This window comes from Falco rusticolus, chromosome 1 (genome assembly GCF_015220075.1).
Source record: "Falco rusticolus isolate bFalRus1 chromosome 1, bFalRus1.pri, whole genome shotgun sequence".
NCBI lineage: Eukaryota > Metazoa > Chordata > Aves > Falconiformes > Falconidae > Falco > Falco rusticolus.
In genome coordinates this window covers 800878-816985 of record NC_051187.1, presented here as the reverse complement: position 1 = coordinate 816985, position 16108 = coordinate 800878, and the positions used below count along the sequence as shown (strand labels likewise).

At 60.4% G+C, this 16108-nt stretch overlaps 1 protein-coding gene and 1 long non-coding RNA gene across 3 annotated transcripts; one reads left to right on the top strand and one right to left on the bottom strand.

The window, feature by feature from the left end:
• Window positions 1-1126: 1126 nt before the first annotated feature.
• Window positions 1127-5823, top strand: CBX4 (chromobox 4). 2 transcript variants are annotated; one of them, XM_037403426.1, is made up of 5 exons: window positions 1128-1323; window positions 1408-1451; window positions 2245-2310; window positions 2988-3054; window positions 3589-5823. In XM_037403426.1, the coding sequence occupies exons 1-5, from the start codon at window positions 1255-1257 to the stop codon at window positions 4912-4914; spliced, it is 1572 nt and encodes a 523-aa protein (XP_037259323.1). In that variant the 5' UTR covers window positions 1128-1254; the 3' UTR covers window positions 4915-5823. The 2 variants fall into 2 exon arrangements, with proteins under 2 accessions (XP_037259331.1, XP_037259323.1); XM_037403434.1 differs by lacking the exon at window positions 2245-2310 and having other exon boundaries at window positions 1127-1323.
• A 5006-nt stretch (window positions 5824-10829) lies between these two features.
• LOC119147991 lies at window positions 10830-14242 on the bottom strand. Its single transcript, XR_005104268.1, has 2 exons — window positions 13762-14242; window positions 10830-12576 (listed from the first exon to the last, which is right to left on the bottom strand). It is a non-coding gene; the product is annotated as an uncharacterized LOC119147991 (long non-coding RNA).
• Between the last annotated feature and the right edge of the window lie 1866 nt (window positions 14243-16108).

Sequence of the window (16108 nt, the reverse complement as noted above, 5' to 3'; positions counted from 1 at the left end):
GTACCGCCCTCCGCGGCTCCCCGCGCGTCCCCTTGCCCCGGCGGCGGCCCGGGGCCACGGCCCGGCACCTGCGGAGACCGCGGTCGGCCGGCCCCGGCAGCCGAGACCCCCGGGAGTGTCTGGGGGCTCCGCGCGACGCCACTCCCCTCCGGCAGCGCCCCGCCGGGACTCGCCCCACGCGGGGCCGCGCCTCCCGTGCCGGGCGGGGGCCCCGGAGCTGCCCGCCCCCACGGTGGGGGCTGCGCGCGGAGCGGCCGGGGTCTGCACCGGGAAGGTGCCCGGCTGCTGGCGCGGCTCGGAGCGGCCGCGGGCACGGCCGGCCCCGCTCCACCTGCCGGGGGGGCTCGCCTGCCGTTCCGGCCCCGCCACGTTTCGCGGAGCAGAGCGAGACATGGCTGGGGGTCCCCCGCTGTCGAGCGGAGGGTCGGCGCGGACACGCGCGGGCCTCAGCCCACTCCCCAAATCCGCTCCAAGGAGCAGCGAGTGCGCGGAGCCTCCCGCCCCGGGCTCCCCGCACGCCGCCGCCGCTTGCGGCTTCCGGCACCGGGCGAGGGAAACTCGCCGCCACCTGCCCCGGGCCCGCTCCGGCTATCTTGCCACGGGGGGGTCCCCGCCGCCAGTGACCCCGGGCCGGGCTCCCCGCGGCCGCAGGCACCCACCGAGCGGCGCAGCGCCGGCCCAGGCGCGGAGCGAGGGCTCCTCCGGGCCGGGCCCCACGGAAGGAGGCGGCGGGCCCAGGCCGTGCGGGGGGCCGGGGGTTCCGCTGTCCCCCCAGGCAGCCCACGGCGTAGAGCCGTCCCGTGGGTTCGCCTCCCGGCCCGGGGCACGGCGCGGACACCCCACACACACCCCCCACGCATCCTACCCCCACGCCTGACCCCCGCGTGTCGCGCACCTGCCCCGCGGGCTCTGCCGTGGGGGCCGTGCTGAGTCACACGTGGGGCGGGGGGCAGCGCCCCCCCACCCCCCCTCCGCGCCGCTCCTGCCCGGCCCCCGCCCGCCCCCTCCCCGCCTCGCTCGCCCCCTCCCCGCCTCGCTCGCCGGCAGGTCTGCGCCAATCCCCCGGCCCCGCCGTTGACGGGCAGCCGGGCCCGGGAGGCACCGCCTCCCTGACGTCTCGCTCCGGGATTTGCACGGGTTGCGGTGCCGCGGCTCAGTGTCTGTCGGGTCGGCGGCGGGAGCTGCCGGAGCCGGAGCCCAGCTCGGCTGCAGCGGCGGGCGCGGACGCCCGGCCCGGCCCCTCCCGGCTGCAGCATGGAGCTGCCGGCGGTGGGCGAGCACGTTTTCGCGGTGGAGAGCATCGAGAAGAAGCGGATCCGAAAGGTGAGGAGGGCGGGGGCGGCGGGGGGCGGCCGGGCGGGCGGCGGGTCCAGCTGACGCCGTGTCTTTGCCTCCCGCGCTCCGCAGGGCAGAGTCGAGTACCTGGTGAAATGGAGGGGATGGTCGCCCAAGTGAGTACCGAGCGGGGATGGGGACGGGGCGGCCCGGCGGCGGGGCTGCGCCGCGCTCAGCGCCCCGGGAAGGGGCCTCGGCCCGGGCGGCGGGCGGGCGGGCGGCGAGAAGCGGCGGCGGGGCCCGGCGGCGGCGGCGGGAGCCGAGCAGGCGGCGGCTGATGTGCACCAGAAAATGGCTCCTTCCCCCTTTCCCTCCTCGGGAGTCGGGCTCCATATTGCAGAACCGGGGGGGGGGGGGGGGACGGCTGTGGGGAGGGGGAAGGGAAGGGGGAATAACCGCAAAAATAACCCGCGCCGCCCCGCAGCCCGCGGCGGGCGGGCGGCCCCCGAGAGCCGCTCGCCGAGGCGGAGGCACCGGCCGCGGAGCGAGGGCGGCCGCTGCGGGCTGCGGAGTATTTGGGGTTTGCATGACAGTGCCGGCGGGGGGGCGGGGGGATCCGCGCCGCTGTTCCGGACTCGGCGGCCGGGCCCCTCCTCCGCGCCGCGGCCGCTTTCCTGGGTCCGGGAAAGGGGATTTGGAAAATTTCATCATGACATGCCTAGAATTCCTCCGGAATAATAACTGCGCTAAATAAACAGTTCCGTCCCCGTGCCGCCCCCCCCCCCCCTCCTCTCCCCTCCCCGCCCATCCCCCTCCCCCGGGACCCGAGTCCCGGACGCCCGCTCCCAGGCGGGCCCGGTGCTCGGGGCCGGCAGCGGCCACCGGCGGCGGGGTTCCCCTGCCCGGGACCCCGGCCCCCTTCCCGGCGGGGCCCCGCGGCTGACGGCCGCTCTCCTCCCCTCTCGCAAGATATAACACGTGGGAGCCGGAGGAGAACATCCTGGACCCCCGGCTGCTCATCGCCTTCCAGAACAGGTGAGTGGTGGCGGGAGGGGGGCCGGGAGGGGCGGCGGGCGCCAGCGCCCCGCGCCCGCTTCGGCAATTGCGGATGCGTCACGGAGCCGGGGGCCGCGGCGGGGACGGGCGCGGGACGGGACGGGGCCCGGGGGCGCGGCCCCGGCGGGGCGGGCGGCGCGGGGCCGCGGGGCGACGCCTCCGGTTCAAGGTCCCCCGCGCCGCGCTCCCCCCACGCCGCGCCTTGCGCTCCTGCCTGCCCGGGGATTTGATGCCTGCGAGTGGAGGAGGCGGCGCTGCTGCTGCGCTTGGACGGGCTTTTTATTTTTTTTTTTATTTTTTTTCCTCTGCCCTTTTTTTTTTCTTGTGCATTTATTTTCTGTAGTATTTTGGCTCAAACTGTAAACTTCAGCCCCTCGCTGCAGCAGGGAGAGGCGGGAGTGGGGAATTCGCCTTGCCAGGTGTCTGCTGCCTCAGCATGTCAGCTGTGCCCCTGTCCCGCTGCCTCCTGCGGGACCCCCAGCCTGCGGCTCTGCACCCTGGCTCCCCTCCTGCCACCCCTTCGCACCAGCTCGCTGCACCCATGTAGGGTTGTTGGCACCGCAGGAGCCACCATGCATGCATGGGGTGCAGGGAGGGGGGCACCCCAGGGGTCTGTGTGCCACCACTCAGGCCTTGCCGTGACTGTGTTCCCGCAGGGAGCGGCAGGAGCAGCTGATGGGATACCGCAAGCGGGGGCCCAAGCCAAAGCCACTGGTCGTGCAGGTAAATGTGTGGTGGAGCTGAGCCCCACACCGCCCGGGCAGCCTGTTTGCAGCAAAGCCCTGTCCCCAGGGAGCCGCTTTCAGCAGGTTTCATCATGCTGAGGAGTTGTGCGCAGCCTGGGCGCTTGGCAGTGCCCCAGGGACCCCCAGGCCCCAGCACCGAGCTCATCAGGCCATCCCAGCCCCCCGTCCCTCCGGGCTGCGGGGCAGACCTGCTGCACCCAAAGCCGGGTGGCATTAGCCCACTGCTCGCAGGCTCAGCAGCAGCAGTCCTGCTTGGCCCCTGTTCCCAGACAGCTGATTGAAGGGTGCTTTTCTTCTTTTCATTGCTTCATTAATCTGGAGCAATGCACAGCCTGTAAGTTGGAGTGGGCTGGGGCTGCCTGCTCGAGGACACGGCACCCCGCAATGCAGCGTCCTGTAACAAGAGCTGCTGGAGGGGCGGGGGTTTCACCGGAGCCTTCGGCACCTGCCGGAGCACCGACACCTTGCTCTCCAGCCCCAGCTGACTGCGGCCCCTGGCTTTGTGTTGCAGCTTCCCTCCTTTGCCCGCCGCTCGAACATCCTCACGGGGCTGCAGGACCCCGCTGTGGACAACAGGCCGAAGCTGGATCTCGGCTCCTCTGGCAAGAGCCAGCAGCACCAGTATGAACTCAACAGCAAGAAACACCACCAGTACCAGCCCAACGGCAAGGAGAGTGGCATGAAGCACCAGTCCCACAGCAAAGGGAAGTATTATTACCAGCTGAACAGCAAGAAGCACCACCACTACCAGCCAGACCCCAAGATGTATGAGCCCCACTACCAGCCCAGCAGCAAGGAGCCGCAGAGCCAGGCCTGCTTGGACAGTAACAAGGGCCCCCTGGTCACCCACCCGGACAAGTGGTCTCATGGCCCGGCCAAAAACCTGCTGAGCCCAGTCAAGAACCTCACTACGGAGAGCAAGAACGGGGCTGAGAAGAACCTGTCCAGTGGTACCGGGCCCCCCCCCCGGGACAGGGTGACCAGCAACGGCCTCGGGGGCAAGATGAAGATCGTCAAGAACAAAAACAAGAACGGGCGCATTGTGATTGTCATGAGCAAGTACATGGAGAACGGCATGCAGGCGGTGAAGATCAAGTCCGGGGAGCCTCCCCGGAAGCGGACTGCGGAGGAGAGGACTCCTAAGAAGGGTGGGGAGGAGAAGCTGGAGGCTTGGAGGAAGCCAGGGGAGGAGAGGGTGGTGGGCAGCAACGCCCTGAGCAAAGCAGAGGGCGAGAGCCGGCAGCCCCCCGCAGAGCTCAAGGAAAGTCCCCAAAAGACTCCACTGGCCAAGGAGCTGCCCCTCCCTCCAACAGAGCAGCCCCTGCAGCTCACCACCAAGCCAGACCTCGTGCCCTGGTCCCTGAGTCCCGTCTGTGAGCACAGCCCTTCCTCCATGGGACTGAACCTCTCCAGCCCCAGCTCGCGCAAGCGCTGCCTGTCAGAGCCGCACACGGAGCAGGAGCCAGGCAAGAAGCGCCTGACCTCCCGCAGCATCAGTGCCCCCACCTGCCTCAGCCCCCCGGCCCCAGAGCGGCTGGAGCCCCCCACCCAGCCGGAGGTCATCCTGCTGGATTCGGACCTGGACGAGCCCATAGACTTGCGCTGCGTGAAGCCGCGGGCAGAGGGTGAGCTGGCCCTGGTGCAGGTGAAGCCAGAGGTGCTGCCGGCACCAGCTGAGAAACCGGCCGCGAAACCTCCACAGCCCCAGGAGGCCACGGAGGAGGAGGAGGAGGCCGAGTCCCTGCAGGAATTCAAGCCCTTCTTTGGGAATATAATTATCACAGATGTGACCGCAAACTGCCTGACCGTGACCTTCAAGGAGTATGTGACGGTGTGAGGTGGGATGGCGGCTGCTCCCCGTGGGAGCTGCCTGCCCATCCCAGGGCCACTGGCCCCACAGCCTCCCTCTAAGGTACTGGTGCCCTCCCTGGAGCCTGTGTGCCCCCTGTCCGCACCACAGCAGCCAAGCCCGCCGCCTCCACCAAGGGGATGCCAGGACAGGGCTGGGCATGGTGGCCGTCCCTGCCACGTGGGGTGTCCTCACTACCGCTCCCGCCCTGCGGTCGTGGGCTGCCCCAGGACCTGCGGGCACCGGGACACCGAAGATGGGGCCTGCCAGTTACTCAGAGTTATAGTATTATATTTTAACAGTGCTAACTTGTCAAGTGATTCTTGCTCCCGTTTGTACGTGGTGTTATTGAAATGTATTGTTTGAGCTGAAAGCTGGTCACTCTCTGGCCACGCTAATATATTTATTTGTAGGTATTTATATAATGAAATATAAAGCCTAGATTTATGGAGTCCCTAGATCACCTTATAAACTATATCAAACAAATATTTTCTGTTCTCCTTTTTAACCATTCAGCATTTGTTAGTCTCGTCCCCTTGCCCTCCTTACAACCCGCAGGACCATTCCCGGTATATATTTTTTGATACTGTACACATGTGGTGTTTCTATGTGCAAAAAAAAAATCGTTATCTAAACAAGCTATTATAGAAATTGCTGCTATTAGAAATGTCTAAACTATAAGCTTCCAATTATTAATTGCTTGAATGTAAATATTAAATGGAGATGTTGAAAGTGCATTTGATGTTCTGCAGCTAGTGTAGATCGGATTGCAAAGCCCAGCTGCTGGGAGGTGGAGCGCAAGCTGCCAGCGGCGCTTCCTGGTCTGAGGGCTGTGTCACGGGGGAAGAAATGTATCATGCAATCATTGCAAAGGACTATAAACCTTTACAAAAACTACCGGGATTTGGAGTGCGTTTGTTACTGCCTACGGACGGCGCAGAAGGCATCCCTGCACAGGCAGGCTGTGGCTGGGGTGCCCCAGAGCAGGTACTTGCAGGTTAAAATCTGCTCCGAGATGCAGCGTATGACATCAAGTTCTGACTTTTCCCTTTGGGTGAGAGTGTGCTGCTGCCTGCCATGTGTCAGGGCGCCCTGTTTTCTCCTGGTGCCACCCAGGCGGGCGGCAAGGCCGTAGGGGCCAGTGGTTCAGTGTTTCCCTGCAGTGCCAAGGCAGGGCTGGGTTTCTCCGGAGCAAAACAGGCTGCGTGAGGTCTGTGGTGAGAAAGCTGGAAGGCTTCTGGGAATGTGGCTGCAGTGGATGGGCGATGGCTGCCTCTCACGCTGATGCTGCCCCCCCAGTGGTGTTATCCCCAGCATTGGGCAGGATCGCTGTTAAATGAGATGTTGAACTTCTCCAGAAAGGAGGATGGTCCAAATTCATCAAAAAAAGCCTGCAGATGTCTCTGAACTAGGTTAATAATTGCTAGAGTCCACTGAAAATACAGTGCAGGGCTAATTCTTTACAAAATGGCTCACGCAACAGTAGCAGCCTAGCGGCAAGTCCGTGGAGTCCACCTGCATGTGGCTGAGGTACCATGCTCCGTCCCCGCTTCCCCGGGATCCTCTGTAACATTCCCAAGCAGAGCCAAGTGCTCATACAGTAACTGCCCCTGAACCTCACGCTTGCCAAACTGGCTCAGTTGCCAGCCTTTTTTGTGTTGGGCTTTTGCTTTGATTTCTCTTCCAGAAAAGATCTTAGTTGAAATACTGTTGTTGGTGGCACATTAATGTGCATGGGCAAGAGCTTCAAGCTTGTGAGAAGCAGAATTAATTGGCTTGGGTGAGGTGGACCCTGCGGTTATACTGGAGCTACCTGAAGACATGGGTGAGTTGCCCCAGCTGTGTGTGAGTCCAGGGGGTGGGGAGCACCCTGTGGGCTCTGTGCCTGGGTGCTGCTGTGGCATGGCATCTATCTGTCTGGGTGTGTGGCAGTGCTATTCCCAAAGCAAAAATAAGCCCCTCCATCTAGTGCTGCCCGCTTCTGGGCCACCTAGTTATCCCAGACTTCATTTTATGTAAATAAATTTCAGAAGTCAGCTTGGCAACTGTTCCTTTGTAAATCCTGAGGATTTATGTGGCATCCACAGAAAGGTGGGGCAGCATCCAGCTAGGTCTCATCTGCTGGGGCTTGTTTGCTGGGTCAGCCCAAGCCTTGCCTACAGATGTTCCTGTGCCAGAGCCAGAGCACTTTTCTAAGGCAGGTTGGGATAAATCAAAGGAAACGCAACCACTGAAAGTGTGGATGCTATTTTCTCAGCTGGGGCAGCTGTGGAGGCCTGTATCCAAGTGGAACAATCCCAACTGCAGACACCACTGTCGCAGATGTTGGTTTTGGTCTGGTGTAGCTCAGGTCTGCTACTCGGTGTGCTCATGTGGTAGTAGGAATGGCTTCTGGGAGCTTCCAGCAGAAAGATGGCTCCATCCCAGATACCTGGTTAAAGTTGTTAGTGTGGGCAAGGACAATACCAACAGCTCCGTTATCTCTTGTTTCAGCTGATGCTCCAAAGTCAGTGGAAACTTCTGCAATATGTGTAGTGCCTGTGATTTTCACCTGCTTGTATGGAGACCTCAAACTCTGATTGTACGTGCATGGAGAGCAAGCGGAAATAGGTGAACTCAATCAACATTTTCCCTGTGAGCTGTGCTGAATCTTAAGAGGATTTTAATCAACACTACATGTCGTTGGGGCCATGTGAGTGACGGGCAGAGGCAGCGGTGGTGAAGGGTGCTGAAGAGCTGATGTCAGGGAAGGAACCTGTGGGCTATGCAGGTGAACCCCAGCCCATGCCAGGGGGATGCCCAGGGATGGTTTGGTGGGAAGCATTTCCCTGCCATCCCAGGCGTAGCTGGCAGAGCAGACAATCAGAAATTATGCATTTCCCTTGATTAATTAAGCTAATGGTTATCTGAAAACAAAAATGGCATGGAAGAGGAGACGCATGCTCAGAATGCAAAATGTAATTTATGAAAGGGGAAGTGCCGCTCGACAGACAGCGGCAGGAGCCAGTCCAGGAGTGGGGCTGTTCAGATGGGCTTGCTCTGGGGCAGGGTGGCTGCAAAAGGAGAACTTTTTCCTTAGGCAGGCAAAGGTAGATGAAACCAACAGGGATTCTCACAAATAGTAGGATGTGTCTATTTAGATGTGGGCTTGCAGGCTCCTGGCCAAAGCCTGAGCATCGCTGCTGCTGTCGTGAGCTGGCTCGGCTGCTTCCTTCTCTAGTCTGTAGGTGGGTGAGACTCTTGGCAATTAATAACTGGTTGCAGGTTTACAGTTAGCTTAGCTCGTTAACATTTTTGAAAATTGATTGTATTGTGTTGCCAGTTTTTAGGGAAACAATGTTCCTCTGAGTGTGTGCTTTCTGCGCCCACCGCCGCTCCATGAGCCGTGGAAGCACCTGAAACATTCTTTGCTGGCAGTAGCTGTGGTTTGTTTGAGGCACCATTTCCCGGAAACCACATAGCCAGATATTTCTTAGTTTAATAGTTTGATCATGTTTATCACAACTCCAGCAGCTTCCTGTGCAGTGAAAGGTGCGATAAGTAGTCACTGGTTTAAAAGATACACCCTCCCCTTGCTTTGTGCCAATTGGCTGGGAAAGATTAAGTGTTTAGGATATGAATTACTTACTCATACCACTCTCTTTCCGTATTAAGTGCATCAAACCTAAATGCCTGTTACTGAGCAAATTAATGTGAAGTCCACTATGACTTACAATGGATATCAAAGTGATCCAGGACGAGATGGAGCGTCACCGTGCTCCATTAGGAAGACTGGTGTGCACTGTATTTAATGTATTTCCCAGGAATGCGTTAACCTCTGCTTGGTTTGGATTTATTCCAGACAAACATTTGCTGATTTAAAAAGAGAATCTGTGTTCATATTTCAGCTCTTCTGAAAGGGTATGATGCATCCATCTATATACATGGTTGTGCTGAGAGGAGGGACAGCAAATTTGTGCTGTAAAGCTGCTTTCAGGTTCTCCCCTCCCCAGACACAGTGGTTCCAGTGCCCGCACTGGTGCTTGGGTGGAATCCAGCCACCAGCCCTCCCTTCACTGAGCTCCATCACCATCGATTGCCATGGCACTGTGTAGTTTCAGCAGATGTGGTGTGATTCCACAGGAGGTGACAGAAACTCCGTCCCCAGGGGATGGCCATGGGGCAGTTGGCAGGGTGGGCCCTGGGGCTCAGTAGAAGAGGTTGCATCTCTGGGGTGAGGATGCTGTTAAGGAGAAGGATGTTAAATACATGGAGCTGATGGGTTTTAATCAGAACAAGAAACAGCCTCATGGGGACTGGGAGACTTCCAGGTCCAGACTGGGAAGGGGGGAGGATCTCCTCCCTGGAGAAGAGCAGGAGGCGTAAGTGGCTGTACGCAGTGGGAAGCAGTGGATTTCCCACACAGTTGGGGCACTCAGTGCTTTTGCTCATGTGTGGGTGGGGGGCAGCTCCTCCAGGCAGTCATTGCATCCATTTCGTGATGGCTTTCCTTTATTTTTCCCATTCTTTTCTCATTTCACTATGCAATGTCAGGAGCTGACTGTGTCACTTTGCTGAATGCGGTGGCCTCAGCATCTCTCCCCCGTTGGAGAACCCAGCAACAAGGTAAAGCATTCATGGTCACGTTGCTGGGGGGGAAGCCCACTGTTCAGGCTGCATTTTTCCCAGCCTATCCCTTGGAGCACAGTGAGAGCTGTACAGCTCGGCCGTGCATGCCTTTGCCGCTATAAACCATTTTAACTAAAACTGCATCCAACGGGACTGGTCCAGCAGCAGAGGCCTGCCACCAAAGCTTTTCTGCTGGCTTTTTGGTGGAGCTGGTGTCCCTCTACCTCAGAAAGCAGCTGCAGTAGGGTGAGACCAGTGTGCAGCAGCCCACCCCCCCACCCCCCCAAACCAGGGCAGCTGGGCTAGGGGGCCAGCGAGGGGGCTTCCTCCAGTTCTGCCCCATCTCCAAGCCCACTCACCTCCCCCATCCCACAGAGCTGCCTCTGGTTTGAAGTTTGAAGAAAATGCCTGGCGCTAGGAAATCCTCCCTCTCCTCTACAGATAAGATCATTTGGATTCAGCCCAGATTCATGCAAGATCTGTGTTGGGAGGAGACGACCGCAAGGACACTGCTCTGTTTACGTTTGCACCAGAAGAGGAAAAAGGCTCCATAGTGCCAGGCACAGCCCAAACCATCTCCACACACTACCAGAACCTCGGTGAGCAGCTGCAGGGGTCCCCTGTGCCCAGAAAAGCTCCTGCCTGCACCCTGAGCTGGCGAGAATCCCAATAAAGACAAAATGAAGCAGTTCACATGTTCACGAGGTGGCTGCCACCAGCCATGTCTGATGGAAACGCAGCTCTGCAGCATAGCCCAGCCTTGGGCAGCATCAGTGTGGCAAGGAAGACCAACTGTGTGAGCAAGGTGCTGGATGGAGGAGATGAGGGCTCAGGTCCTGGGCCCCCCTCACTGTGCTCCCAGGGAGGGACCCCCTGATTGCTGCAGGGAGTGACAGGGAGGGGAACAGATGATGTGGGAGAGGGGCCGTGGTGGCTGCAGCCAGGTGCTGTGCTGAGAGGGACTGGAAGGGAGGAGGGTCCCTGGTGGTGTAGCTGCTTGTCGGAGTCATCCCTGGGCCTGTGCTGGCGTGTGGAATCTCATGGACACTGGAAGGGTATTACTGTGTGGCAGACCTTTGGGTGCAAATGCGAGAGAAATGAGGGTCTTTGTAACAATGACAGTTCGGGGCAGGCACTGGCAGGGGCTGAGGGCGGCCAGGGTCTCCTGCCCTCGAGCTGGGACCTGCCAGTGCCTCCCATCGCAGGGCAAGATCCCAGGCTCACCCGGGAGCAATTTGCTGGCACCTACTGAAGTCGTTTCTCAGAGGGAGCCGTCAGTTCAGCTGACACCTTGATGTAGTTTAAAGCAAACTGCAAACATGAAGATTTATTTTTATCGAACGAGCAGGCATATAAAACACACTGTGTAATGCAGCGCAGCCTAGTAGGAAGCACCCTGAATCCCAGGAGTCATGACTTCGGCGTGGCCATCCCTGGCTGACCCTGCTGAGAGCGGGCCCATGGGGTTTAAGGGTGGAGAGAGAAGGAAACTGAATCATCAGCTGCCAGATCCTCCAGCATCTCCATCAAATACCAGGACCCTTATGCAAGGGATGGCACTGGCACCAGTTGGGATGACAGATCCTGACCCAGCAAAGCTGCCAAGGCAGAGCTCCACTAGTGTGACAGGCTCTCTGTCCCAGAGAGGTACTGGGAAGTGGGGTATGGCTGCATTCCCATTTTCCAAACAGTTTCTACATTGCCATGGCCCAAGTGTGGACGCAGTTTCTGGGATATAGGCGTGCTTCAGTCAGAAGTGCTTAGTTGGAAGTGAGAAAGGGAATAACCTAAACCTTTAGGAGATACTGCTGCTGTGCTGTAGCAGGCAGGGCAAAGAAGTCCTACAGACAGAGAAAGTAAGTTAAAACGGGTTAGATATTATCACAAGATGCATTAGCAGGCAGCCTGAACGGAGAGTCTGAGCTGATGGAAGCTTTAGCAAATGCATATGTAATGTTGGATATAAAGACTGGGCTGAGCAAAAAATTCTTGTTGTGCCAATGTAAAGCCACATCTCCTGGTCTCCTGGGAAGCCACTGGACACTCAGGTCTTCTGCAGTGGGGATGAGCCTGGGATGTACAGCACGAGGAGTGGTGGTGTTGGGTAACAGCTGTGAAATGAGCTTCCAGAAGGAACAACCTGCCCCCGCCTGGGGCTGTGTCCAGAGAAGAGCCCTGGGTCGCTGGGGTTGCCCCTTTCCCCCTCGCTGATGCCCCCGTGGGAACTGTGCTGCGCTCATTCGTGAAGCACAAGAATAGGAAAACCAGGATGACTCAAACTTCAAAAGTTACCTCTGGGCTGAAGCTAAAGATGGAAAACTGCAGCCCACGAGCTGTTCCAAGAGCAGCAGAGGGCAGGGTGGAAATTCAGACTCCGGGTTTCCCCGCGGCCCGGTGCTCAGGGTGGCCGTGTGCGGGGCAGCCCCGGCTCCTGGAGGGCCCAGCCAGGGTGATGCTCCGTGGGGCCATGTCATACCGCGTGGGCAGTACCACCCAGCCCCGAGGCAGGATCTGCCCTCAGCCACCTCGGAGGGCAAGAAGCTGGCCCCGGGGGGAGGGAGGAGCGGTGCTGCCCTCCGCGGGGAGGGGGGCCGAGCCTGCGGGCTAAAATGGCCACGCTCGGCTGCAGGCGTGGGCTCTGCCATGCGGCAAGGGTTAACCCCAGCAGGCATGCTGGGAAAGGGGCAGGCAGAACTGCACCGGGAGAACCGGGGCGGCGGGCGGCGGGCAGCGCTCCCCGGCCCGCCCCGGCGCTGGGGGGAGCGGCGAGGAAAGCTGGAAAATGCCCTTTGTGTAAGCCTGGACAGCGTGATCTCAGAAGATGGGGCGGGGGGGATTGCGTTTGGGTTTTGGTTGGGTTGTTTTGGGGTTTGTTTTTTTTTGTCCTTCTTGGCACTGAATTTGTGGGTCTCGGCGCTGGCGTCTCTCCATCTCCTGCTTCCCGAGGGGAGGACGCCCGTTCCCACGACTGGTGCCGCAGAGGGGGATGCACTCCACAAGTCACTGCTGGTGGAGCTGCTCAAAGCTCACAGTCACAAGGACCTGAGAAAGGAAATAATTTCTATTTTAGCTTAAAAAAAAAAAAAACAAAAAACGGAGCGTCAGGTTCTTTTAAATACCAAACACAAGCTTGGGAGAGGGAAGGTTTGTTCGGTATCGGGGAGGCACCGGAGCATCTCAAAGCACAAATTAAATGGTAATTTTCACATAGGCTAGTAAACGTTATTTTCACATATGTTAGTAATTCCACATGGCTTGAAAAATGAAGGATGCAACGTTGTCCCTGAATGTACCCATCCATTTTGCAGTGCGGTGCAAGCCAGGCTGTCATTTTAACATCAGGAATGTATTTTACAGCCGCTGCCCACTGCGCGCATTGGGTCCGGCCGTGACACTATCCTTCCTCCGCCTGTGTCCTTCTGGCACATGAAGTCACCGGCAACAGATAAAACAGGGACATTCATCGTGGGTTCTGCAGAGAAGACGATGTGGCGCTTAGACACCAGAGGTGCCTCAGCTCTCCCCGGCTGGCTGGTGGAATGAGATGTCTTATCTTGAGTTTAACGGCTCAACCTGACCCTGAGCCATTTTTAACCAGGGGTGGGAAGAGCCCTCCCTGGTCGTCCCTCTTCGCTTTGAAAAATTCTTCAGTCACTGCACGGTATCTGCTTTCCTGATGGTTTTAATTTCTGTACCCCTGCAACCTGAAGCAGACCCACTTTCTCAGTGTTTGATGCTCTGCTTCTTGAAGAGGCTTTAACTCTCGGCTTTAACTCAGAAATAACTCCTAGCAAACGCAGCGCAGAGAGACCCAACAAGAAGACATCTAATCTAATGTATCACATTTCCATATTTTGTGCTGCAAGCAGCAATTTGTGGTTCAGCAGCAACGGCTGAGTAGAGAAGAGCATTATCACAGAAATTCCTTCCATCTCTCGCCTGAGTATGTGACAAATAACTCTTGGCCGTGGCATTGTCTTTTCTGGTTTCGGACTAAGAGGCTTAACTCTTTTTTTCTTTCCCCGGAAAGGCAATTTTACCTTTGCCTTGTGCACCCTCCATTCCCCGTAACTGAGAATTTGCTGCCCGCAGCAGCATAGCCTGTGCTCAGGCAGCGAAGCGGCGCTCCGAGGCGGGAGGTGGCACGGGGAGGCCCTAAACAGCCGTGCCCCCGGGGCGGCGGGGGGGTGTGCTGGGGAGAGCCCGGCACGGCTCGGTGCGAGCTACCTTTCCAAGAGACGGGGAATCTGTGTGGGAGGCTCTGGGAGCGTGTCCTGCGAGGCGCTGAACTGCAAAAGAGAATGCGATGACCGGAGGGTGGTGGCAGAGAACCAGCCCGGCAGCCGTTTGGTGCGGGGCTGCGGGATGCAGCCGTCCCGGGGGGGGGGGAGCAGGGGACCTTTCCCCGCCGGTGCGGGGTGGGCTCCCAAAGCGCTACCCGCTACCCTTCACCTAGAGAGGGACCGCGAGCAGGAGGGGCCGGGGGCTGAACCCCCTTGGGGGGGCTGGGAGGCGCCGGCCGGGAGCCGCTGCCCCGCCGGCACCGCCGGGGTTTGCGGGCAGGGATCGCTCTGTACCCGCATCCATCCCTCTTCGGTGATCAGCCTGCCCGGAGAAGTTCAAATCCAAACCTTCGGGGCAAGAGCCATCGCCCACAGCCGCCCTCTCGGCCCCCGCCGTGCCACCGGGCACCGGCCGCAGCCGCGCCCGTCGCGGGGCCGTGTGAGACTGGGGGGCCGGGGCCAGCGCTGCCGGCGCCGCGGGCTCCCCGGGTCCGCAGGGGATGCTGGCGGCCGCGCAGGCTGGCGGTACTGCCTCGGTGTGTGGCACTGGTGAGCCCACTTTCCGTGTTAACAGGCTCCGGTAGCTTAAAAGAGATACTGAAATATTGGAGAGGAGTGGAAAAAGAGGCAGAGGGATGCCGTGAGGGCGTGGAGAGCCCCAGAAGCCGGAGGCGGTGGGGCTGCTGGGCGTCTCGAAGGCAAGGTTAAGGACGTTTTGATGAGCCCGAAAACCACTACACAGGGAAGACATTGAGAGACTCAGACGAGCTTTCATCTAGTAAATGAAGACACAACAGGATCCATCGGCTGAAGTCCGCACCAGCAGTAGCTGGAGCTGGAATGCGGTGCCATCTACACGGTGTCAGGAAAAAAAAAAAAAAAAAAATAATCCAGGTGGGAAGGGCAAAAATCGCGGCTGCTTGGCATCGCTTGGAGAGATGCGCTGCCATTGAGCCCCAGGCTGCTACGGCAGGATTCAGAATTGCAAGGGGTGTAACCCACAGCCTGCGGGACAAGGACGGGCAGTGGGGGATTTATACTGATCCCCCCGTTTTAACGTGCCCGACGGCCCCGGTTATTTTATGCACCCCTGTGATCCTCCTTGTCCTGCTGGGTTTGTACCCTTATCGGCTGTGACTTTTGTAAGATTAATTCCTTCTCCCCGGGGCACTGGAGTGTTTCGCTGACAGCCGTGGCCACACAGCCCCCCGCAGCCCCTCCCCGGGCGCCGGCCGCGGCGCATCCCGAGCGGAGCGGGGGTCGGGGCACCCCGAGCGGCTGCGGCTCGGGGCAGGCGGCTGCAGCGCGGGGCTCCCCCCTCCCGGGTGCCCCCACACGCATGTGCGGTGCTGCGTGGCCCCGTGGTGCGTCCAAGTGTCAAACGCCAGCCGCGGGGAAGTGGAGGGGAGGTGGGACCCTGCGTATGCCTGGGGTCCCGTGTAGGACTCGCAGCGCTCTTTGCAGCGGGACTGCAGGCAGGGCAGAGTGGGGACGGTGAGGGTGGGGGGCCCCGGGGAGGCGGCCCGGAGGTAGGGTGGGGAGAGGGACAGTTTTCCCCAGGAGAAGCTGGAGCGGAGCAGGGCAGCGACCGGGGACCCGCCCCGAGTCGCTGCGGCACTGGGGAGCTTCGCAGCCGTCCCGGCATCGGGGGGAGCCGCAGCGAGAAGCCGGGGAGCTGGGAGGGCCGGGGCGACTGCTGGCGTGGCCCGCGGGCGTCCAGCGCCTCGGGTGGGATGAGGGCCCCCCTCCCCCTCGGCAAACACTGCGTGAGCGGGAGGTCCCGGGGACACCCGCCGGGGAGGAAACGTCCCGCGGTCCCGGCAGGAGCGGGAGGAAAACGAAACGGGGACGAGAAAGGGGGGGAGAGCCGAAGCCCGGGCCGGTTGCGGCACGGGGCGGCCCGGCGCGGCAGGGGACGCCTGGCCCGGCCCGGTTCAGCCCGACGCGGCGCAGGGCTCACACCTGCATTGCAGCAGTGGTGGGGCGGCGGAGCGCTGCCGGGCCGGCGGGCTGGGCTCTCGGCGCGGCGCTGCATTGCAGCACTGCAGGAGCCCCCTCCTTCCCCGCTCCCTTCTCCGCCCTCCGCTGCCGCTCGGCTCCGGAGGCCCAACCCGGAGCACGGACCGGCCCCGCCGCGCTCCGCTCCCGCTCGTACGAGGCATCTGCAGTCGTCGGGGCGCTGGGGTCTCCCCCGTCGTGCCACAACCGAGCTCTTCCCCCTGCCCCCGGCCCGGGAATGCTGCCGTGGGGCGAGGGACACGCACCCACCCTCTGTGTCCCCTGGCTGGTGT